At 42.1% G+C, this 13342-nt stretch overlaps 1 protein-coding gene and 1 long non-coding RNA gene across 10 annotated transcripts in view; one reads left to right on the forward strand and one right to left on the reverse strand.

Moving 5' to 3' along the window:
- GCC2 (GRIP and coiled-coil domain containing 2) overlaps positions 1 to 6227 on the reverse strand; it is a 54346-nt gene extending 48119 nt beyond the window's left edge. For 2 of the 3 annotated variants that reach the window (XM_072844347.1, XM_072844348.1), the window contains exons 1-4: positions 6113 to 6227; positions 5739 to 5795; positions 4471 to 4555; positions 2888 to 2955 (exon numbers count right to left, since the gene is read on the reverse strand). In XM_072844347.1, coding sequence (XP_072700448.1) covers positions 2888 to 2955; positions 4471 to 4555; positions 5739 to 5795; positions 6113 to 6118 — 216 coding nt within the window. In that variant the 5' untranslated portion in view covers positions 6119 to 6227. Of the gene's footprint in view, positions 1 to 2887; positions 2956 to 4470; positions 4556 to 5689; positions 5796 to 6112 lie in introns of all 3 variants that reach the window. The other variant, XM_072844349.1, reaches the window with a different exon arrangement.
- Positions 6228 to 6353: 126 nt separating this feature from the next.
- Positions 6354 to 13342, forward strand: part of LOC140643019 (uncharacterized) — a 160604-nt gene continuing 153615 nt past the window's right edge. For 6 of the 7 annotated variants that reach the window (XR_012039396.1, XR_012039401.1, XR_012039400.1 and 3 more), the window contains exon 1: positions 6354 to 6910. This is a non-coding gene — a long non-coding RNA (uncharacterized lncRNA). Of the gene's footprint in view, positions 7197 to 13342 lie in introns of all 7 variants that reach the window. The other variant, XR_012039403.1, reaches the window with a different exon arrangement.

Here is a 13342-nt window from a genome sequence, read left to right on the forward strand (position 1 = left end):
GGCCAATTTCAGGAAATCTGTGTGGCCGAGCTAGAAAACAACCAGAAAAATTTGTGCAGAACAGAAGGCTCTAGTTAGGAGGTGGTCCAGAAAAAATGGAAAAGAGTATTTGATCTATTTGACCTTTGGAGAGTAGGAGTTGTGAAAGAGCTAAATTTTCATCTACCGTAATAGCAAGTTAATAGCTAAATGTCTAAAATGGATAAATCAAGGAATAGCAATATAACCATATTATTTAGAAACATAGAAATATTCTCAGAAATTATTTAGTGTTATAATGAGCCATTTAGTTATTAGCATTATTTATAAACCATATGCATATATCATTTTGGTAAAACTATTTTAGTTTTAAAATTACTTTTTTTAAATTACATAATACATTGCAATATAAACTTCTGATTGGTAAATATCAGAGAAAGCCTAAATAACATTCATTAATTTTAGAAGATTAGTAGAGGCCATTAACAAAACAGCTGTTAAAAAAAAAAAAAAGATGATTAGAAGCACAGAATGGACAGTTAATTGTCAGGAAATATAGATTTGATTCCAGCAAAGAGATAATAACAAGGATGACATGTACTAGAAATTTCATTATCTTAACATGCAGTTTTCACCTTCCCCTTGCATTTGGAAGCAGTATATAAGTTCACTGCAATACGATACACCTCAAATTCTGGTATGGAAAAGACGATTATTATTCCTATTTTTAAAATAACCGTCAAACATGTCAGCTTTGAATAAAACTTTAGATGTATCCCAATGCACTAAAAGATCATTACCAAAAATAAGAGGAATTCCAGAAATTTTAATTACAATTAAAACTTGAAAAATGCCATACATTTTAAATGTTATATTGCAAACAGAAATTCTGTATTCAGAGTCACATTTTTGCAGTGTATTTTTCCCAATGAAGAGATAAAAACTTAGCAAGCAGCTTTCCAAAGGTACATGTAGAAAACCTATTATATTGCAGTATAGGATTTTTTTTAAATAGAAAAATTAACTGAAAATTAACTGCATCTCTTTCAATCACTCCCTAAAGCATTCTCTCATTAGAATTAAAAACCAAAGGTTTTATTCATGAATTTTGATTCATGAATTTTACCAAACTTACAGTCTGAAACTTGGTGAGGATAACATGCTCAAATATGAAATTAACCTGAAAAGTAAAGCTCATTAACTTAGAGAAATTTTCTAATCTCCTCTTAGAAGTTTTACAGAAAGAAGAAAACACTGATTGGGGATAAGGAGGAAATAGGGTCAGATATTTAGATATTCTGGAATGCAGCTATGTAACAAGTGTTTCAAGGGCTAAAAGTTAACAGATACTAAATTAGAAAGAAGCCTCTGTGGATTTCACTTCAAATACAAAAACATCTTTTTAGTGAGTATGTATTAAATACCCCCCAGAAATATATGGCAATAGCATAATATTCAATAAATTATTGGGAACTTATGTGACAGATGTAATTTTAAGTGCTATGTGTATATTAACTCAAAATACAACACCTTTATGAAAATACAACACCTTTATATTCTCTAGTCTATAGATGAAGGAACTGAAAGGAAGAACTTAGCCATGGCCACGTAAGTAGTACGTGGCAGAGCAGGGACCCAAAGATCTGAATCAGGGTGTCTGGCTCCAGATCAATACTCTTAGGTAAATATCAAGTAGTTTTACTTCAGCTATCACTGATTAAGAAAATACAAAATAACCAAATAAACAAAGAAAACTACTATGAGTTCACTAATACTAGGTAAATCAGTACATTGTGAATCCAAATGGTATTTATGTACACTATGCATACTTCATATACTGTCTTGGCTAAATGAAGAACAAAACAATAGTGTATGATATACACTGAGACTTTTTAAAGCTCTCTTAGAGTATCTCTCTGTGGGTCCTTCAATTGTACACTGCTCACAGTTAGGGATCCCCCTCCCCCGCAAGAAAATAACTTATAAGCTTATAATCAAAGAACAAATAGCAGGACTCAAATTATAAATATAGAATAGAAAAACAGTTATTGCAGAGCTTTGAGAAGTCAAAGAAACTCTAAAGGCTAGGGTGAGCTGGGAGTGGAGGAGGCAGTTAGTTACTATTAAGAGCATGTCAGTAAGAAAAAGCAATTCAGGTTCTTTGACAGGGAACAACAAAACCAGCATCAGTAAGAGTATGCAAAACTAAAGAAAAGAGAGCCTGTTTAGGGAGGTATCAAATACGTCAAGTATGACACCAGGCATTTACCATATAGCCATGGAAATGGAGAGAGTACTGATAAGCTGCAGTGTTATCCTGAAGGAACTATAGGTCACTGGTGGCTGACACATGCAGAGGATAAAAGAAAAAGGAAAACTGGAGTCTCTAAAATTAAAAGGGCTGAAAAACAGTGCTGTCACTGGTTGTCTAGGCAAGGGGATTTGGTCATGCTGAACATAAAACAAGAAAAATAAGCAAGTATTTCCTTCTTCAAACAGCCAGAAATGTCAGTAGTCACATTCAGGAATATATATATATCTACTAACAGATTTTATATATCTATCAGCCTAAAAATCATCATCAAAGTCCTGAACAGGAGTTTTCTGAGGGAGAGAGGGAAGAGCCGGGCTGTGATTAAGGCAACCCCCTAATTACATTGTGTGTGGGATGAAGACGAGAGGAATGCTCATTTCAGAACAGAAAAGGACGAAGAGATCATTTAACTCTGTACAGTCAGAGAGGTAAAAAAACTTAACCAAGGGCAAGGAGGAAGTGGAATAACAGGGACAGAAAGCCAGACAGGACTCTGGCACACTGAAAACTTTAAAGGAAATTTGATTTGTCATTAGGTATTTCCTCTAAGTAAATAAATAAAAATTAAAGCAATAGTCACAACTGTTGCATTACCTTAATAATATCATCAGCTCCTCCAGCAACAGGTTTTGATTTCAATTCCTCAATTTCTTTCTCCAATTCTAAATAATTAAAAAAACTCCAGTTCAGAAATGAAGAAAATCGTCTAAAGTGATAAGCACATCTTTTTTAAAAAAACAAACAAAAAAAATACTATAAGTTAGAATTCATTTAAGCAGCAGATATTTTGAGAGAGTATTAACTTTACCCAGTATTACTTTTTGTCTTTTTTCTTATGAAAAAAAATATGGAAAACTCCAAATAAGAAAATTAGAATAGTATAATTAATACACCCATCACCTTAATTTAACAATTATTACACGGACTCTTGTTTCATTCTGATCTGTATTATCTTCTCCCTTTTCCTTTTTTCTTACCCACCCTGATATTTTTGAAGCAAATCCCAGATATATTATTTTAGCTGTAAATAACTTCTTTATAATCTTTTTTTTATTTATTTTTTATTTATTTATGATAGTCACACAGAGAGAGAGAGAGAGAGAGGCAGAGACATAGGCAGAGGGAGAAGCAGGCTCCATGCACCGGGAGCCCGACATGGGATTCGATCCCGGGTCTCCAGGATTGCGCCCTGGGCCAAAGGCAGGCGCTAAACTGCTGTGCCACCCAGGGATCCCCACTTCTTTATAATCTTAAAGCAACTACTTAACCTCATATTAAGCATAAAGGCTAACCTATTTGCCAACTTATGTCTACCTCTGGAGCCTAGAATATTTTTCCAAATACATTAATCTATCACAAGCTGATCTAATCTTCCTAAACACAGTTTGACCTTTTCTGGTAGAAAATCTTGGCTTTTAGGCTGGGCAGTTAAACATATGGTAGTCATTGGAAATTCATTGCCTTACCACACATATTAAAAAGGATACTAATACCTACATCCTTTTGGAATATAAAGTTGAACAGGCAATCAATCCACCTCAGCAACTTCAGCAAATAAATATACTTAAATATTCAAGGAATGGAAATCTTTTATTATTCTATTTGAGGCCTCTTTTTTCTTCTTTGGGATCACAACCTTAGGTCTTTAACATTTCAACTAACTGCTCTAGAAAAAAAGTGCTTTTTCAGATCAATACATTGCAAATAAAGTAAAAAAAAAGAGTGCTTCATTTTAACAAATTGTTTTTTTTTTTTAGATCCTCTTCCATGACTTTAATAATTCAAAGATTACTGCAGTTTAGAGATGTGAAATGGTTAAAAAAAAAAAAGAATATAGACAAATGGTTAGAATGTAAATAAGAATAATTTCACTTACTAAGATTTTATTGGATTCACTGGTAAACAAGATAAGCCAATATACTATTAAAAATCTACTACTTTAGGGATGCCTAGGTGGCTCAGTGGTTGGGCGCTACCCTTGGGCTCAGGTCGTGATCCTGGGATCCGGACTGAGTCTCGCATGGGGTCCCCGTGAGGAGCCTGCTTCTCCCTCTGCCTGTGTCTCTGCCTCTGTGTCTCTCATGAATAAATAAATAAATCTTTAAAAAATAAAACTACTATTTTTAACCATGTTTCAATGAGATTGTGGGGAAAGATGAATATTTTCAATTCAATACCTGCACATCGGGATTTAGCTTTCTGTATTAGCATCATCTGCTTCTTGGCAAACTTGATAAGATCTTCCTTAGGCAATGTTTCCAGCTGAAAGGTGTAATGATATAACCAATTTGTTATAACTCATGTTTCTATTATGCCACGAAAAAAGAAACATCATGCCACAAAAAAAAAAAAAAATCCCACTGAATAAATCTTTAAGTCAACCAAACCGTATTGTAAAAATTAGGAAATGCAATTTTCACTCAGTAATTACTTGTTAAGCAACTACTATGAAATGTAAAACACAGTGCTATTCTCTCTTTTTTTTTCACAGTACTATTCTCTTATGTACATATACTCTTGGTTAGGTTAAGACTCTTCTGGGTTTTGATTTAATTGTAAAATTAGGGTACTGGGACTAATTCAAGTTCCTGTAAAATTATTCTAATCCAGACTGAATAAGTCTTTGTTACATGAAAATATGTAAGCATAATTACAGCAACAAGAGGAATCAGGATGCATTAAGTCTTTTCAAGAAATCAGGGAAATTGGGAGGCCTGGGTGGCTCAATCCACCTTTGGCTCAGTTGTGATCCTGGGGTCCATGGATCTAGTCCCACATCCGGCTCCCTGCATGGAGCCTGCTTCTCCCTCTGCCTCTCTCTGTGTCTCTCCTGAATAAATAAATAAAACCTTAAAAAAAAAAGAAAAAAGAGACCAGGAAAATTACTTGACCCCTGGGCTGTTTGCTCACGTGTAAAATCTGAATAAAAGTACCTGTGTTACCATTTAAGCTTACCGAAGCTTAAACGAAGTAACTGCGTGTTCCGGTGAAGCGCCAAAACCTTAGTATGCAAGCACTAAACCACTGTCTTTTTACAATCACTGAATGTTAAGCCTAGTATGAGGCCATAAAAATTACCTAATTCAACTTTTTTTTACGTCGTAGGAGGAGAAGTCTAGAGAATAGTCCCTTGACTCCTACTTACGTGTCTGCTCTTTCCACTATATAAATCCTTGCAGATTAGACTACTTTGTTTAATGTCTGAAAAAATGCAGAATATCTGGCAGTGCTAACCAGGACTACGAAGTAAACAAAGTCAACTCTTCATACCAGGAAACTTGAAAAAAAAAAAAAATTCCATCCACCACCAAGCAGATTGGTCACTGTGTGAACTAAAATCGGGACCCCCTGGAGAAGGATCTCCTTTCAACAGGCCGCCCCCTGTCCATTCATCACCCTTCCAGTCTTCAGGGCGCCCGCTACTCAAGCACTGTGTTCTCTTCACCTTGGATTTCCCGGTCCCAGGGGCGGCTGGTGACGCCACCCCATCTTGAACAGGATCCTGCAAAACAAAATCAAACCTAGGTGTCACAACTCCTCCTAATCCCAGACGGAACGCTCCTACGTGAGAATCAGGGAACGAGCAGTGTCGCTGAGGCAAATTGTATACAATCAGGCTGTACAGGGCCAGGTCACCGCGAGGGACTGTCTGGGGCCCGGGGGAGAGGCCGGGGCAGCACCGGGCTGGGGGCACCGGGGCGGGGGGGAGGCTGCCAAGCCCTCCACGATGCCCAGGCCCGTGCCCCAAACCGCGGCGCGACAAGGCCCGGCGGCGAGGGGGTGGGCCCCGCTCCCAGTCTGGCTGCCCGGCAGCGTTACCTCCATGGCAGCGGACCCGCAGCGGCCACGCGACCCCGCAGCCCCGCAGCCGCGCAGCCCGGCCGCCGCCGCCGCCGCCGCCGCCGCCGCTGCCTCCGCACTTCCGTCTGCGGCCGCCTCTGACGTACCTCGGCTGCAGGTTAAAGGTCGCGCTCTTCGGAGTGGCCCCACCCCCCGCGTCTCCATAGCGACAGCCCGGCGGCGCTTCCGCTTCCGCTCCCGCTCCTGCTCCGGGAGGCGGGTCCCCGCGTGCTCCGCCCCCGCTTCCGCTCCGCGGCCGCTGCCTCCTGGGGGAGGGTGGGTTTTCCCTGGGTCGGTGGGCGGGTTCGGCCTGTGGGGTTAGAATCCGGACACGGCCACTATTAGCTATAATTGAGGGCGTGATCCTTCAGGGCCTGGTTTTTCGTCTCCTAAATTCTGTGAGGATGACCGGGGTACCGCCCTGGGGGGCGGGCGCTCCCAGGAGGCCAGCGCCCCATATTTAGGGGCAGCTTCGGAGCGGCGGTCAGACCACGGAAGTCGGGGCGGGGGGGGCGGGGCTTCCTAGGCCGATGGTGGTCCAGCGGGGCGCCGTGTGAGCCCAGGCAGGGCGCCCGCGGGGCCGACGGCCGAGAGGAGGCCCCGGAGCTGTGCCCACGGGGCGGGGAGGCCTCCCGGACGTGGGGAGCGGAGCAGCGACGGGGGAGACACCAGGCAGGAGAAGAGAGCAAGGACCCTCATTCCCAAGGGCACGACCGCTAGAGGTGCTGCTGCAGTGGCCGGAGCTACCGTGGTGTCCCGCCTGCTGTCTTTGCTCAGGTGGTTTGCTGTCACGTCTCCTTTCCCATCACGTCGTCAACAACAAAGCTCATTACCTGGGTAGTTGGCATATGCAGCTTAGTTCCCTGGACTTCGGTAGGGCTATAGCAGTGTGTAGACGCAGCCTACGGCAGTATCGAATGAACGGTAGCTAATTATTACTATGTAAGGAGAGAGGTAACTAATAAAGAACGATTATAGCAGGCAGCGTAGCGGCCTCCCCAGCATCTGCTCCTCTGACAGCAGGACCCGGCCTTGGCGACTCAGGGATAGTGCCTGATGTAAGGTATACAGTCCGTGACATTTGGCATTTCTAGTTCGTATTTTGGTTAAGTGATAATGTTTCTCTCTTTGTCTGAACGTGATTGAAGAAGCCTACAGTCCCGATTGCTGTTGGTGGACATTTGCCACTGTCGATGTAGTTTCGGAATGTAGGTGAGGTTTGTGGGGTGAGGTCTAGAGCCAATGACCAAGAAAGAATTCTTGAGACCTCTTTGGTGCAGAATGGTGGTGTGATTAAAGCATTGGGACAGGACCGGTGAGCTGGAAGAGCAGCTGCCCCGGGGGTTGTGAGGGAGACTGATTTCATACTTGGGAGTTGAGGGAGGTAAGGAGAAGATAGGTTTCCAAAAGGGTTTTCAAATGCCAAAGAGGACCTACAAGATTCTGGAGACTTTGCCATCACCAAGTTAAAGGCTGTTTTAACAACCTTGGGAGCTTCCTGAGGAACGTCTCAACCACGCAGGAGTGGAGGTGGGGGTGGTTTAAAGGGTGTCAGCCTGTGCTTTGTCCTCAGCTAGCCTTCTGCTCCCTCATCACTATGATGGGATGCAGCTTGAGGACAAAATTGAAGATCAGGAAAAAGAACCAAGACAGTCACAGAAGAATGAAGCTGGAGTGTTGACCAATCCATAATGAACGAGTCAATAAACTGTCTTCATTATATGAGCCAGTTAGCATTGGGATTTACTGTTACTTGTAGCAGCAGTGTACATATCTTGGGAGGAAGTTTTTGCCAATTTGAGAAAAACACAAATTCTGTATTACTCCTATATTATTCTGCATTATTATTTCTGTATAATGAGCTACTCGAGAATGAATCCATATATCTGGGCATTGTGCGATGTTGTAAAATGAATGGCTTTCTTGGGGACTAGAAAAATAATCTCAGACGACTTTTCAAAAAACTAGAAACTAATGCCTAAAAGCCATGAAACACTTTAATGTTTTTATGGCAGCAAGTTAACTATTAAAGAAGAGTGAATAAATAGTTTGGCAGGTAGAATTAGAAAGACTCAAAGACTTTCAGCAGCCTTTGGAGAAAAAGAGGACTTTCTGATGCGCTAGATACAGCAGGCACTCTATGCCTGCTTAAACTTATAAACTTAATTGGATCTATTAGTTTGATGTAGAAAATGATCAGTGTGATGAGGGAGCTGAGGACAAAGTACAACCTGACACCCTGAAATCCACCCCACTCCCCACCCCCCCACCCCCCCCACTTCTTTTTTTTTTTTAATTTTTTTTTAATTTTTACTTATTTATGATAGTCACACAGAGAGAGAGAGAGAGAGAGAGAGAGGCAGAGACACAGGCAGAGGGAGAAGCAGGCTCCATGCACTGGGAGCCTGACGTGGGATTCGATCCCGGGACTCCAGGATCCTGCCCTGGGCCAAAGGCAGGCGCTAAACCGCTGCGCCACCCAGGGATCCCACCCCCCCCACTTCTGAGCGGTTATGTGTGGCATTCCTCCAGGAAGCTCCCAACTGTCTTAATGTTAATGCCTTGATAGAGGGGAAAACAACCTTGATAGTATCTTGTAGGTCTTCCTTAGCATGTGAAAATCCTTTTGAAACTTTCCTTTTCCTTACTTCCCCCAACTCCTATACTATCAGCCTCCCCTCACAACCCTGGGGCATCAGCTCTTCCTGCCCCCAGGTCCTGTCTCCTGTGCTTTAATCAAACCACCAAAGAAATCTCAAGAATTCTTTCTTGGTGGTTGGCTCCCTGCCTCACCCCACCAACCCTCACCTATATTTTAAAATTAAGTCAAATGGAATGGAACTTAAAGTCAATTTTTTCCAGGTTTTGAGTAAGCTTAGACCTGAAACTACAGTGATATTTCTTCTGTCTGTTAATATAAAAGAATCTATCTTTATTTTTCCCCTTCCAGTATGAGATCTGATCTAGGTTCATATTGCATTTAATTGTCATGTCTCTTTAGTCATCTTTAAACTGGAACATTTCCGCAGACATTTCTTGGTATTTTACAAAATTGACATTTTTGGTTAATTCTTTTCTATATTTAACTATATATAACTATAACTATATATAATTATATTTAAATATATATCTCCTTCAAACAACCAAGCTCAAAGATATGGAGAACAGATTGGTAGTTGCCAGAGACAGGAGGTGGGGAGTGGGTAAAATGGTAAAATGGGTAAAGGTGGTCAAAAGGTACAAACTTCCAGTTATAAGATATTATTTATCATGGGGATGTAATGTACAGAATGGTGACTATAGTTAATAATATTGTATTGCATATTTGAAAGTTTCTAAAAGAGTGGATCTTAAAAGTTCTCATCACAAGAAAAAAATTGTTTTTGTAACTATGTATGGTGATGGATGTTAAGGACACAATGGTGGATCCCTGGGTGGCGCAGTGGTTTGGCGCCTGCCTTTGGCCCAGGGCGCGATCCTGGAGACCGGGGATCGAATCCCACATCGGGCTCCCGGTGCATGGAGCCTGCTTCTCCCTCTGCCTGTGTCTCTGCCTCTCTCTCTCTCTCTGTGACTATCATAAATAAATAAAAATGAAAAAAAAAACAATATTACTATCATTTAAAAAAAAAAGGACACAATGGTGATCATTTCATAATATATACAAAAAGCAAATCATTATATTGTACGCCTGAAACTAATATATGTTATATGATTAGTGTCAGGTTTAATTCGATGGGTAGTGAAATAGAATAGAGAGGCCAGGCAAAAGTTGGTGGAAACAGGCTTTTAATGGGAAGCTCTCTTGAGCGAGATTCCCTGGCCTGCAGGGGAGGGAGGGCGGGGGGTGGGGAGGGTGGGGAGTATCGCCCAGACAAACCGCAGGGGGGTCTATAGAGAGTTTTCGGCGGGAAGATGGGGGCAGGGCGGCAAGGCGGCATTTTTGGGAGGTTGCTGGCCTGGGGTCGGCCGTTTCCCAACAATTAGAGTTATGTCTCATTTAAAAAAATAGAATTTAAGGCAGCCCAGGTGACTCAGCGGTTTAGCGCCGCCTTCAGCCCAGGGCGTGATCCTGGAGACCCGGGATCGAGTCCCACGTCGGCTCCCTGCATGGAGCCTGCTTCTCCCTCTGCTTGTGTGTATGTCTCTCTCTCTCTGTCTCTCATGAATAAATAAAATCTTTAAAAAATAAAAATAAAAGAAGAATTTTAAAAATTGACGTTTTTGGAGACTGTAGTTCTCACTTTTTATTTTATTTTTTAAAATTAGCATTCAGTAAAATTGACTTTTCTTTTTGCATATAGTTCTTTGAATTTTAATACATGTACAGACTTATGAATCACTGGGACACTCAGCCTGCAGAACAGCTTTACTATCTCTCAAAATTCCTTCCTACTACTCCACTGTAACCACATACTCCTCCCATTCCTAATCACTGGCAACCTCCATATTGATTCTTCATCATTATTGTTTTGTTGTTTCATGAATGTCATATTAATGGAAACATGCAGAATGAAACCGTTGAGACTGCCTTTTTTCTTAGCAAAATACAGTTGAGATTCATCCAAGTTGTTTCACTTAGCAATTTGTTCCCTTTTGTTGCTAAAATTCATTATATGGATATACCATAATTTTTTATCCATAGGGTACATACCTAGAAGTTGCATTTGCTGGCTTCTATGGTAAGCATATGCTTAACTCTTTAAGAAACTGCCACGCTCTCATCCTGATCATTTCATAGGACGTGGCAGAGAAGAAATGATTTTTTTCTTGGGACAGCCACATTTAGTGACCAACTGCCTTAGTAAGGTATGCAGACCATGATATGAGGGAAATGGTCAAAAACCTTTTCCTTTTTTTTTAAGATTTTATTTATTCATGAGAGATACACAGAGAGAGGCAGAGACACAGGCAGAGGGAGAAGCAGGCTCCATGCAGGGAGCCCGATGTGGGACTCGATCCTGGGACTCGATCTTGGGATTCCAGAATCAGGCCCTGGGCTGAAGGCAGGCACCAAACTGCTGAGCCACCCAGGGATCCCCAAGGTCAAAAACCTTTTCGAGTTGATTTGTATGGAGGCTGTTTCAGTGTTTAAGGATAGATACCAAATACCTGTGGATGGCAGGAAGTATGGAAGATCCATTGAATACCTGGTCAGCCCATTGTTAAATAAGCTTTTTTGATAAATGATGTCTATGGTCAAGTTCTAAATTGTCCAGAAAACCAAACACACAATACATAGTGATCTCAGGGTCACAATAGAGTGACTGTGGTTGGCTGGTTACGCTGAAACAACAGCACCATAACCTTAAAAATTGTCATCTGTGATGAGGCAGCTTCAAGAAATAGCCTGAGGTGTGGAGGGGGTGGGGTGGGGATGTTAAGTGTCAGTCAGCCAGGAGACAGCGTGCCAACTTTGGACAGCAGTCACAGGTTTGGAATGCAGAGGCAGCCTGCACAGACGCAGAGCCCTTCCCTCTGCCTTTTCTGTGATGGTGGATGTGTTGTCATGTCTGGTATGATGATGGCTCCAGAGCAGTGCAGGCCCATTAGCAGCTGGATTCTGAGCAATCTCACCAGAGAATGGCTCTTTATGTGGGCTTCTCCATGAAGGCCCCACAAAGTTCAGTCAGTAGCTGTCATTTTTTCCTCTTAGTTCATGGCCTCAAAAAGGGGTGTCTTTCATTCGCCAATCTAAAGTTTTCAAAGTGGCAGACCAGAGATATCTAGGCCGCTGGCAAAAGCCCAAGGGTCAGCAAACATAGAGCAGGAGCTCTGAGAAGAACCTTGAGTTCTGTCCTCTGGGTGGAGATGCCATGTCCATTTTTTTTTTCATGTCCATTTTTGGTGTTGCAGTGCTGGCATTGAGGCTGAACAGTGGCGGTAGTCCAGTGGAAACCACTGAGTTTTAGCTTAGCCAAACCACCCTCAGGATTTAGGGGAGTCTGTGAATGGAGGGCCCAATGAACCAGTAAAATAGTTCACATGACTGAGTGGATGGCAAAATTTTCCTCAGAGAGATAGCTGCCTCTTTTTTTCCATGATTCTGTGAAGCCTGGATGTCTGCGGGGCCAGGCTGGCTGTGTTCTTGAACATACTATTTACATTTGATAAAGTAGCAAGGTTTTGTGAGCCCTGTTCATATTTTCAGTCCTAGGGTTTGAGTCATCCCAAAATGGGAATATTGAGCCAGAGATTTATAAGGCTTACGTGAATCAGTCATTCAATTTTGACCACAGCTCTGTAGCAAGCTAATAGCTGCTTTTCAGAAGGAGTGTACCTGGTAACCCTGACAGGGAGGTACTGAGTTCAAACCCCCAGAGGTACCTCCACATGGAGGCTGCTTCCCTTACCCAGAAGTTCTTGTCAACAAAATCATCAGCCACAGAGACTTTTGGCTCAAAGGGGTTATTAGAGATATGGAGCCCCTAAGGCAGCAAGTGTGTCACAGTGTGCTATACAGCTTCCGATGAAGTCTGTTGTTTTGAACCACATTCCAAAGATATCAGTTTATGGGTTAGCCAGGATGAAGGACCAGGTAAGGCCAACATGAAGCAGGTACTATCCCCAGCACCCAAAGAGCCCAATAAGGAAGGCTTCCACTTTGGGAAGAGAGGCAAGGAGACAGCAGTTTTTCCTTGACTTTCAGAGTGATTGAGCCCTGTTGAGTCTGTTTAGTTGATTCATAGTTCCAAGAAACTTTACTTGTTGTCAGGCCCCTGACTCCTATTGGGGTTTACCAGCTTTCCCTATGGGAAGGGATGTGTTACTCTCCATCAGGGCCATTGAAACTGAGGCTTCCTACTGGCCAACCACCAAATGCACATCATCTCTATAGGGTATGCTTTTGGACATGAGAGGGGGAGGCATTTGCATTAATTCCTAAGGCACCCACTGGTAGCAAATAGAAGAGTTTGTCCCACTAGTCCTTCTTATGTGAGGTTCTTTCTTATTGGGAAGATGCCCTCTGGCACTTGGGGGTTGAGGAAGCACCAGCATGCAACCCATCAGTTCCTATATAACATTCAAATGTAGAAACAGTAGTAGTTGAATCAACTAAAAAGGCCCCTCCCATAAGATCACTTTAGCTTCCTTTCTGCATGATGAACCATGTCTAGACCATCAGTGGATGTGGCTGCTCCCTCCTTACAAGGGTCCAGGTTGCTCCCTCCTTATAAGAGTCCAGATAGGATGATCATAAAAATTTGA

Source organism: Canis lupus, chromosome 11 (assembly GCF_048164855.1).
Source record: "Canis lupus baileyi chromosome 11, mCanLup2.hap1, whole genome shotgun sequence".
Lineage (NCBI taxonomy): Eukaryota > Metazoa > Chordata > Mammalia > Carnivora > Canidae > Canis > Canis lupus.